The 12085-nt window shown below is 46.4% G+C and overlaps 1 protein-coding gene across 1 annotated transcript; it reads left to right on the forward strand.

The window, feature by feature from the left end:
- The first annotated feature begins 291 nt into the window (after window positions 1-291).
- Window positions 292-9927, forward strand: LOC147970460 (uncharacterized). The gene is made up of 2 exons (XM_087523447.1): window positions 292-1479; window positions 9529-9927. Exons 1-2 carry the CDS (start codon window positions 292-294, stop codon window positions 9925-9927), a joined length of 1587 nt encoding a protein of 528 aa, XP_087379573.1.
- The last annotated feature ends 2158 nt before the right edge of the window (window positions 9928-12085 follow it).

Below are 12085 nucleotides of genomic sequence, written 5' to 3' on the forward strand. Positions count from 1 at the left end.
CATGTCAAACTGGTTTCTCATGGCTCTCAAGGATGGCGCCCGCTCATGGCTCCTGAACCTGCCTGTGGGATCAATCTCCTCCTGGGATGAGATGCGCGACCGCTTCATCGTCAACTTCCAGGGCACTCGCGACCGCCCTCTGGCCGCGGGTGACCCGCGCCGCATCAAGCAACAGCCGGGAGAGACCTTGCAAAAGTACATCCAGCCTTCAACAGCATCCGCCTCAAGATCCCCAAGGTGACGGACGAGGCCATCATCTCAGCATTTTCCGATGGCGTCCGTGACATCAAGATGAAGGAGGAGCTCGCCATCCACGAGGAGCTATGCATGACTCTGGAGCTGTTCAACATTGCAACCAAGTGTGCAAGAGCTGAGGAGGGGCGTCCCTCCCTCCTCGAGCTCCCTGCTGCCGACCCAGAGGAGAAGAAGGCCAAGGTCAAGGACGTGAAGCGCAAGGGAGTAGTCGTACTCGCGGCAGAGCTGAACACGAAGCGCGGCTGGGGCCACCCCATGTCGTCCAAGGGCAGCCGTCCGTTCTACGCCTTCCACAACGTGCACAGCCACAACACTAACGATTGTCAAGAGCTCAGGGCCATCCGAGATGGCCGCTTCGGTCGACGCCCCGAGCGCAATGACCGGGGCTCTGGCCGAGGAGTAGGACGAGGTAGCGGACGCTCGGACAACCGCGGCCCCCGCCAGGAGTGGCGCGACCGGCCTCGTGAGGACTACTGGCAGGAGCAGCCTCGTGAGGGCTCCTGGTGCGACCAGCCTTGCGAGGACCGTCCTCAGGGCAATCCTAGCCTCCCTCCGCTACCGCCACCACCAAGAAGGAACGACGACCACCATCAGGACGAGGGGGTTGGGGGCTTCCAGGAACCGCGTGCTATCGCTTGCATCTTGGGTGGTGCTCAGGCCCCGGCTTCCCAGCGCATCCTCAAGAAGTTCTCTCGTGAGGTGAATGCAGCCCTCCCCAGGCTCGAGGCCAAGCGCCCGCTCAGGTGGTCCAAGTACGCCATCACCTTCAGCTCGGCGGACCAGCTCAAATGCACGGTGACCGCTGGCGTCCTCCCGATGCTCTGCCCACCCATCATCAGCAATGTCCAAGTCACCAAGACCCTCATCGACGGCGGCGCGGGGCACAGTGTCCGGTCCGTCGAGACGTTCGACAACCTTCAAGTGCCCTATGATCAGCTGCAGCCTACTAAGCCCTTCTCAGGAGTGACCGACGGCTCCATCACCCCGATAGGGCAAGTTCGTCTCCCTGTCACCTTCGGTCAGCGTGAAAACTACCACACCGAGCTCGTCGACTTCGACGTTGCCCACATCCGTCTGTCGTACAATGCCATCCTCGGGTACCCAGCATTAGCCAAGTTCATGGCAGTGACCCACCATGGCTACAACGTTCTCAAGATGCCAGGAAGCGGCGGGATCATCACAGTCCCCTGCGAAGAAACAGATGCAGTGTGCTCCCTGGAGCGCGTTGATGTCTACTACACAATCTTCTTCTTGTAGATGTTGTTGGGCCTCCAAGTGAAGAGGTTTGTAGGACAGTAGCAAATTTCCCTCAAGTGGATGACATAAGGTTTATCAATCCGTGGGAGGCATAGGATGAAGATGGTCTCTCTCAAACAACCCTGCAACCAAATAACAAAGAGTCTCTTGTGTCCCCAACACACCCAATACAATGGTAAATAGTATAGGTGCACTATTTCGGCGAAGAGATGGTGATACAAGTGCAATATGGAAGGTAGATATAGGTTTTTGTAATCTGAAAATATAAAAACAGCAAGGTAACTAATGATAAAAGTGAGCACAAACGGTATTGCAATGCTTTGAAACGAGGCCTAGGGTTCATACTTTCACTAGTGCAAGTTCTCTCAACAATAATAACATAATTGGATCATATAACTATCCCTCAACATGCAATAAAGAGTCACTACAAAGTCACTAATGCTGAGAACAAACGAAGAGATTATGGTAGGGTACGAAACCACCTCAAAGTTATTCTTTCCGTTCGATCTATTATAGAGTTCGTACTAGAATAACACCTTAAGACACAAATCAACCAAAACCCTAATGTCACCTAGATACTCCAATGTCACCTCAAGTATCCGTGGGTATGATTATACGATATGCATCACACAATCTCAGATTCATCTATTCAACCAACACAAAGAACTTCAAAGAGTGCCCCAAAGTTTCTACTGGAGAGTCAAGACGAAAACATGTGCCAACCCCTATGCATAAGTTCACGAGATCACGAAACTCGTAAGTTGATCACCAAAACATACATCAAGTGGATCACATGATATCCCATTGTCACCACAGATAAGCACGTACAAGACATACATCAACTGTTCTCAAATCCTTAAAGACTCAATCTGATAAGATAACTTCAAAGGCAAAACTCAATCCATCACAAGAGACTAGAGGGGGAGAAACATCATAAGATCCAACTATAATAGCAAAGCTCGCGATACATCAAGATCGTACCACCTCAAGAACACGAGAGAGAGAGAGAGATCAAACACATAGCTACTGGTACATACCCTCAGCCCCTAGGGTGGACTACTCCCTCCTCGTCATGAAGAGCGTCGGGATGATGAAGATGGCCACCGGAGAGGGATTCCCCCCCTCCGGCAGGGTGCCGGAACGGGTCTAGATTGGTTTTTGGTGGCTACGGAGGCTTCTGGTGGTGGAACTCCCGATCTATTCTTTTCCCATATGTTTTTAGGGTATATTGATATATATATATATATAGGCAAAGGAAGTCGGTCAGGGGAGCCACGAGGGGCCTACGAGGGTGGGGGCGCGCCCAGGGGGCAGGCTTGCCTCCCTGCCTCGTGGCCACCTCGAAGCTTCCCTGACGTCTACTCCAAGTCTCCTGGATTGCTTCCATTCCAGAAATAACTCTCCTGAAGGTTTCATTCCGGTTGGACTCCGCTTGATATTCATTTTCTTCGAAACACTGAAATAGGCAAGAAAACAACAATTTGGGCTGGGCCTCCGGTTAATAGGTTAGTCCAAAAAATAATATAAAAGTGTAAAAATAAGCCCATTAACATCCAAAATAGATAATGTAATAGCATGGAGCAATCAAAAATTATAGATATACTGGAGACGTATCAGCATCCCCAAGCTTAATTCCTGCTCGTCCTCGAGTAGGTAAATGATAAAAACAGAATTTTTGATGTGGAATGCTACCTAACATATTTATCCATGTAATTCTCTTTATTGTGGCAAGAATATTCAGATCCATAAGATTCAAGAAAAAAGTTTAATATTGACATAAAAATAATAATACTTCAAACATACTAACAAAGTAATCATGTCTTCTCAAAATAATATGGCCAAAGAAAGCTATCCTACAAAATTATATAGTCTGGCTATGCTCTATCTTCATCACACAAAATATTTAAATCATGCACAACCCCGACGACAAGCCAAGCAATTGTTTCATACTTTTGATGTTCTCAAACTTTTTCAATCTTCACGCAATACATGAGCGTGAGCCATGGACATAGCACTATAGGTGGAATAGAATGGTGGTTGTGGAGAAGACAAAAAGGAGAAGATAGTCTCACATCAACTAGGCGTATCAACGGGTTATGGAGATCCCATCAATAGATATCAATGTGAGTGAGTAGGGATTGCCATGCAACGGATGCACTAATGCTATAAATGTATGAAAGCTCAACAAAAGAAACTAAGTGGGTGTGCATCCAACTCGCTTGCTCACGAAGACCTAGGGCATTTGAGGAAGCCCATCGTTGGAATATACAAGCCAAGTTCTATAATGAAAGATTCCCACTAGTATATGAAAGTGACAACATAGGAGACTCTCTATCATGAAGATCATGGTGCTACTTTGAAGCACAAGTGTGGTAAAAGGATAGTAGCATTGCCCCTTCTCTCTTTTTCTCTCATTTTTTTATTTGGGCCTTCTTTATTTTTTCTTTTTCTTTTTGGCCTCTTTTCTTTTCTTTTCTTTTTTTTGTCCGGAGTCTCATCCCGACTTGTGGGGGAATCATGGTCTCCATCATCCTTTCCTCACTGGGACAATGCTCTAATAATGATGATCATCACACTTCTTTTTACTTACAACTCAAGAATTACAACTCAATACTTAGAACAAAATATGACTCTATGTGAATGCCTCCGGCGGTGTACCGGGATATGCAATGAATCAAGAGTGACATGTATGAAAAAAATTATGAACGGTGGCTTTGCCACAAATACGATGTCAACTACATGATCATGCAAGCAATATGACAATGATGAAGCGTCCCATAATAATGGAACGGTGGAAAGTTGCATGGCAATATATCTCGGAATGGCTATGGAAATGCCATAATAGGTAGGTATGGTGGCTGTTTTGAGGAAGGTATGTGGTGGGTTTATGGTACCGGCGAAAGTTGCGCGATACTAGAGAGACTAGCAATGGTGGAAGGGTAAGAGTGTGTGTAATCCATGGACTCAACATTAGTCATAAAGAACTCACATACTTATTGCAAAATCCTATTAGTTATCGAAACAAAGTATTACGCGCATGCTCCTAGGGGGATAGATTGGTAGGAAAAGACCATCGCTCGTCCCCGACCGCCACTCATAAGGAAGACAATCAATAAATAAATCATGCTCCAACTTCATCACATAACGGTTCACCATACGTGCATGCTACGGGAAGCACAAACTTCAACACAAGTATTTCTCAAATTCACAACTACTCAACTAGCTTGACTCTAATATCACCATCTCCATATCTCAAAACAATTATCACGTATCAAACTTCTCATAGTATTCAATGCACTTCTATGAAAGTTTTTATATTATTCTTAAAAGCAAATTTCCATGTTGTTCTAAAGGATTCTCAAAATAATATAAGTGAAGCATGAGAGATCAATTATTTCTATAAAATAAAACCACCGCCGTGCTCTAAAAGATATAAGTGATGCACTAGAGCAAAAACTATATGGCTCAAAAGATATAAGTGAAGCACATAGAGTATTTTAATAAATTTCAAATCATGTGAGTCTCTCTCAAAGGGTGTGTACAGCAAGGGTGATTGTGGTAAACTAAAAAGCAAAGACTAAAATCATACAAGACGCTCCAAGCAAAACACATATCATGTGGTGAATAAAAATATAGCTCCAAGTAAAGTTACCGATAGACAAAGACGAAAGAGGGGATGCCTTCTAGGGCATCCCCAAGCTTAGGCTTTTTGGTGTCCTTGAATATTACCTTGGGGTGCCTTGGTCATCCCCAAGCTTAGGCTCTTGCCACTCCTTATTCCATAGTCCATCGAATCTTTACCCAAAACTTGAAAATGTCACAACACAAAACTTAACAGAAAACTCGTAAGCTCCGTTAGTATAAGAAAATAAATCACCACTTAGGTACTGTTGTGAACTCATTCTAAATTCATATTGGTGTAATATATACTGCATTCCAACTTATCTATGGTTCATACCCTCCGATACTACTCATAGATTCATCAAAATAAGCAAACAACACATAGAAAACAGAATCTGTCAAAAACAGAACAGTCTGTAGTATCTGGATCAAACGTATACTTCTAGAACCCAAAAAATTCTAAAATAAATTGCTGGACGTGAGGAATTTATCTATTAATCATCTGCAAAAATAACTAACTAAATATCAATCTCCAATAAGATATGTCAGCAAATCTCGTGAGCGCTAAAGTTTCTGTTTTTTATAGCATGATCGCAAAGACTTTCCCCAAGTCTTCCCAAAGGTTCTACTTGGCACAAACACTAATTAAAATATAAAACCACATATAAACAGAGGCTAGATAAATTGTTTATTACTAAACAGGAGCAAAAATCAAGGAACAAAAATAAAGTTGGGTTGCCTCCCAACAAGCGCTACCGTTTAACGCCCCTAGCTAGGCGTGATGATTTAAATGATGCTCACATAAAAGATAAGAATTGTAACATAAAGAGAACATCATGAAGAATATGACTAGAACATTTAAGTCTAACCCACTTCCTATGCATAGGGATTTTGTGAGCAAACAATTTATGGGAACAATAATCAACTAGCATAGGAAGGCAAAACAAGCATAACTTTAAAACTTTAAGCACATAGAGAGGAAACTTGATATTATTGCAATTCCTACGAGCATATATTACTCCCTCATAATAATTTTCAGTAGAACCATGAATGAATTCAACAATATAACCATCACATGGAGCATTCTTTTCATGATCTACAAGCATAGAAAATTTACTACTCTCCACATAAGCAAAATTCTTCTCATTCGGAATAGTGGGAGTATCATAAGAAACTCGAATACTATAAATTGTTTCCACATTAAAAGAGTAATGTTCATAAAAAGGGTAATCATAATCATGACAAGGTTTATAAATATAATCATCACTACTTTTTATAGCATAAGTATCATCACAATAATCAACATAAGTAGCAACTTTGTTCTCATCATAATCGATTGAAACCTCTTCCAAGATAGTGGAATCATTACTAAATAAAGTCATGACCTATCCAAATCCACTTTCATCATTATCACAATAAGATTCAACACCCTCCAAAATAGTGGGATCATTACTTCCTAAAGTTGACACTCTTCCAAACCCACTTTCATCAATATAATCATCATAAGTAGGGGGCATGCTATCACCATAATAAATTTGCATATCAAAACTTGGGAGGCTAGAAATATCATCTTCATTAAACATAGCATCCCCAAGCTTGGGGCAAACATTAATTGCAGCAAATATATTCTCAAACATGTAATTCTCATCAAATAGCATCCCCAAGCTTGGGCCTTTTCATATCATAAGCATAATCACTCTCATCATTAATAGTATGGATAGCACCAATACTATAGCAATTATCATCATCACAATGAGTAATAGGGGCAAAGTCATTTGGGAGGGATACCTTTTCACCTTTGCTCCTTCGTCTTTTCTTTTTCTTCTTCACATTATGTGTGGGTTCAATACTCTTTTTGGAGCTCCTTATTGATGAGATTGGTTGATTAGAAGGCTCCTCCTCATTACCTGATTCATCATAAGAAATAATAGCAGGATATTGGGAAGCCTCTTCCCTTTCATTAGTATTCTCTTCATCCTCTATTTGTTTTCTTTTCTTTATGTAATTGGCAATATAAGGATTTTCAATGCAATTCACCGCACAATACATAAAAATTTCTTCTAGATCAATATCGAGGAATTTCTCAAGGTTATATTCTGGAATATGCTTAGTTATACATTTCATTTCTTCATAACCCAAAAGCAAACAAAGTTCATTATGATGTGCAAGGGAAATCAAATCATCACAATTTTTGGACACGATACGATCATGGAACAATTTTCATCAGAGATTTAAATGACCATGTTCATTGCAAAGTTCACAAGTCTGGTGAAGAAATTTTAAATTTTCAGCGCAAACATCTAGCCTCTCTTGCAACCACTTAGTTTCCAAATACTTATGCCTCTTGCAAATTCTATTTTCCCTAATTGGTGTGTACTTGCAAACTCTATGCACTCCACAAAAGTTGACATGCTTATAAGAGACATTTTCATCATGAGTAGTGCAATCATCATTAGTACTATGGATATTCAAGGAGTTCATACTACCAACATTGCAATCATGCTCATCATTCAAAGATTTAGTGCCAAACATTTTAGAGACTTCTTCTTCTAGAATTTGAGCACAATTTTCCTTTCCATCATTCTCACGAAAGATATTAAAAAGATGAAGCGTGTGAGGCGAACTCAATTCCATTTTTTTGTAGTTTTCTTTTATAAACTAAACTAGTGCTAAAACAAGAAACAAAAAGATTCGACTGCAAGATCTAAAGATATATCTTCAAGCGCTAACCTCCCCGGCAACGGCGCCAGAAAAGAGCTTGATGTCTACTACACAACCTTCTTCTTGTAGACGTTGTTGGGCCTCCAAGTGCAGAGGTTTGTAGGACAGTAGCAAATTTCCCTCAAGTGGATGACCTAAGGTTTATCAATCCGTGGGAGGCGTAGGATGAAGATGGTCTCTCTCAAACAACCCTGCAACCAAATAACAAAGAGTCTCTTGTGTCCCCAACACACCCAATAAAATGGTAAATTGTAAAGGTGCACTAGTTCGGCGAAGAGATGGTGATACAAGTGCAATATGTAAGGTAGATATAGGTTTTTGTAATATGAAAATATAAAAACAGCAAGGTAACTAATGATAAAAGTGAGCACAAACGGTATTGCAATGCTTTGAAACGAGGCCTAGGGTTCATACTTTCACTAGTGCAAGTTCTCTCAACAATAATAACATAATTAGATCATATAACTATCCCTCAACATGCAACAAAGAGTCACTCCAAAGTCACTAATAGCGGAGAACAAACGAAGAGATTATGGTAGGGTACGAAACCACCTCAAAGTTATTCTTTCTGCTCGATCTATTATAGAGTTCGTACTAGAATAACACCTTAAGACACAAATCAACCGAAACCCTAATGTCACCTAGATACTCCAATGTCACCTCAAGTATTCGTGGGTATGATTATACGATATGCATCACACAATCTCGGATTCATCTATTCAACGAACACAAAGAACTTCAAAGAGTGCCCCAAAATTTCTACCGGGGAGTCAAGACGAAAACGTGTGCCAACCCCTATGCATAAGTTCACAAGGTCATGGAACTCGCAAGTTGATCACCAAAACATACATCAAGTGGATCACATGATATCCCATTGTCACCACAGATAAGCATGTGCAAGACATACATCAAGTGTTCTCAAATCCTTAAAGACTCAATCCGATAAGATGACTTCAAAGGGAAAACTCAATCCATCACAAGACAGTAGAGGGGGAGAAACATCATAAGATCCAACTATAATAGCAAAGCTCGTGATACATCAAGATCATACCACCTCAAGAACATGAGAGAGAGAGAGAGATCAAACACATAGCTACTGGTACATACCCTCAGCCCCGAGGGTGGACTACTCCCTCCTCGTCATGGAGAGCGTCGGGATGATGAAGATGGCCACCGGAGGGGGATCCCCCCCCCCTCCGGCAGGGTGCCAGAACGGGTCTAGATTGGTTTTTGGTGGCTACGGAGGCTTCTGGTGGCGGAACTCCCGATCTATTTTGTTCCCCTATGTTTTTAGGGTATATTGATATATATAGGCAAAAGAAGTCGGTCAGGGGAGCCATGAGGGGCCCACGAGGGTGGGGGGCGCGCCCAGGGGGGCAGGCGCGCCTCCCTGCCTCATGGCCACCTCGAAGCTTCCCTGATGTCTACTCCAAGTCTCCTGTATTGCTTCCGTTCCAGAAATAACTCTCCCAAAGGTTTCATTCCGTTTGGACTCCGTTTGATATTCCTTTTCTTCGAAACACTGAAATAGGCAAGAAAACAGCAATTTGGGTTGGGCCTCCGGTTAATAGGTTAGTCCCAAAAATAATATAAAAGTGTAAAAATAAGCCCATTAACATCCAAAATAGATAATATAATAGCATGGAGCAATCAAAAATTATAGATACGCTGGAGACGTATCACGCGCCTTCCAAGCCGCAGCAATTGAAGACCCTGACAGCAAGGGCACGGAGTACCCTCCTGAAGCCGCCCCTAAGAAGAAGAAGCAGCTACTCCACACAGGGCCTCAGGGGGGGGGTATCTCTAACGGCGTCGCATCAGGATTGGCGCCCGCACCTGGGGCGCCTCCCTCCCTCGCATAGGAAGGTGCGCCCGGCGCCCTCCTCGGGCAGGGCTCGGGGGCTCTCTTCTGGAGGGCCTCGGACCTGGCCAACATCACGAGGGAGGAGCTCGGGCACCACGTGGAGGCGAGCTTCGCGGCATGTTTCCCTCAGGAGGGCACCAGGCGAGGAACGCCCGGCGCTCAGGAGTTCATCGTCAAGGCCACCCAAGAGCTTCAAGAAGCAAGGTTGATATGCAGCGACCGCCGCCCACCTGGCGCAGCTCTCCATCCAGGCGACGGTGGCGAGCTGCGTGTCTGCATCGACATCCCAGGACTCAATAGGGCCGCATCTCAGGAGTGCTTCTGGCCTTCGTGCGCTGGCCGTTGTGAGGGCCCACCTCACAGCTATGTTCGCATGTCGTTTGGCCTGCCGAGCGTGGCAGCCGCCTTCCAACGCAACCTACAAAGCATCCTGGCAACCCAGGAGGCCAGGCATCACGCGGTCCTGGCGGAGATGGAGACGGTACTCAGGGAGCCACCTGAGCCCTCGGAGCCTCCCAAGGCTCAAGGTCTTGGCGGCTCATGAGGAGCGACTTCTTCAGCGCGCGCCTTCAGCTACCCCAACGCTCCTTCGACAACAAAACCAGGTGACATTTTCCAAGTTCATTCAGCTGGGAGTGCCCCTCAGGCTGCATTATTCCCAGGTCGCATGGGCCTGTCCCTGCGGCGTGTATCCTCTTGCATCTTTAGCTTACCTTACTGGGGGCGCCCCCTCGGGCTGCATCATCCCCAGCCCGCTCGGGTCCGTCCCAGTGGCATGTATCGTTCTCGCATCTATCTAAGCTAGTTGGTTCCCATGCATGAGTTATTTATAGTCATCACCTGCTTGATTGCCACCCACCACAGGAGCTACTCACGCTGGCACGACGCTTGTGCTTGGGTCCGTCCCTGCAATGCTGACAAATCTGAGCGGTCGAGCTCTGGCTCGCGGCACGCCCGCGCACCTCACCTCACCAGACCCTCAGTGCCTTCATCTTCTTGCGAAGCGACCAGTGGCAGACGGGCAATCGTAGTGGCAATTTGTGTCCCTCCTCGCGCTAACCTGCAGGAACCTCCTGAGGACAACAACAGGTGGTACCATGGGCTCCCTCTTCTCCCATGCAATTCGCTTGTGCGTTAAAAGGGGGGCTCATGAGCATCGCGACTCAGGATCTCTTACTCGCTCTCCAGCCCTCACCCCCTGGCCTTGACCACGACACCGTGACCTGGCATACCAGCGGTGGCTGAGCTCGCTCGAGGGCCGGGACCTAAGGACGTAGAGCACATAGAAGAGCGTGGAGAAGAGGGGAGGCTCACACGGGCCTAACCTTGCTACGCTACGGCCGTCGACGCACGAGTCTGGCGCAGCACAAGGAACCGACTCTGGACTGCCAAGATAAGTTTCGCACCCGAGTCGGCCGAGCACTACGGCATAAGATTCCCACCTCTCGCAGCCTTGCTGCGGCGACGTCGCCTCCCTTTCCCACCTTTAGGTAGCTGCTTGCGCGCTAAAGGGGACCTCTTGAGCATCGCGCCTCAGGAGCTCTTACTGGACCTCAGGCCGCTCACCTCCTGGCCTTGACCACGGCATCGCGACCTGGCATACCAGCGACGACTGCAACCTGCCTCGGGATCAGGACATGTCGGCATAGAGCACCAAGCTGCCACGGGGTTGGAAAGGGGAGACCGAGCCGAAGCAGGACATGCCTTTGCAAAATTTCATAATGAGGATAACATCAACAAAAGACATTACAGACCCTTTACATGCCCCCACGGGGTCCATCTCGATTCCTCGCAGGGAACAAAACAAGGGAGTTTCTAGGGGGCCTATCTACACGCGCCAGCGCGGCCGACGCCATCATCAATAGTGGGCCACGGGAGGCTGGCGCCAACCCCATCCAGATCCGCGACGGCGGCGGCCGGACGCTACGGCCTTGCTCCGGGCGCGGCGAGAGCTCGGGGGCACGTAGTTATCGTCGCTCGTCTCTGGGGTCTCGTAGGGCTCAGGAGAGTCGCTGAACTCCCAAGCGCCACCGCTACTGCTGGAGGAGCTGCTGGCGAAGCCAGCGGCAGGCTCGGCGTTGGCCGCTGTACCGTCCCGATGACCCCCTTCAGGACAGCACTCCAAGCGGCGGCCTTCCTCGTCGAAGACCTTGAAGAACATCGTGGAGGCGCCGCCGTACTCAAAATGGATGGCGAGGGCGCCTTCCGCACGGCAGACTCGAGCAACCACGCCCCAGCCACGGGTCATGAAGATCTTGCCGGGGAGACGGCTTCAACCTCCGCTCCAGTTGCCGGGGCGTCGCAGTCGGCGTGCTGCGGCCAAAGCTCGAGGGGCCACCTCAACGACATCTGGGCGGAGAAGAACTG

This window comes from Triticum urartu, chromosome 5A, assembly GCF_056163025.1.
Source record: "Triticum urartu cultivar PI428250 chromosome 5A, HENAU_Tu73, whole genome shotgun sequence".
In the NCBI taxonomy this organism is placed as follows: domain Eukaryota; kingdom Viridiplantae; phylum Streptophyta; class Magnoliopsida; order Poales; family Poaceae; genus Triticum; species Triticum urartu.

Excerpts from the sequence above, each read along its gene's own strand:
- LOC147970460 (XM_087523447.1), top strand. The coding sequence starts at position 292 with ATGAAGGAGGAGCTCGCCATCCACGAGGAGCTATGCATGACTCTGGAG. Across the intron at positions 1,480-9,528 it reads CAGTGTGCTCCCTGGAGCGC|ACGTATCACGCGCCTTCCAA; the intron begins GTTGATGTCTAC and ends GATACGCTGGAG.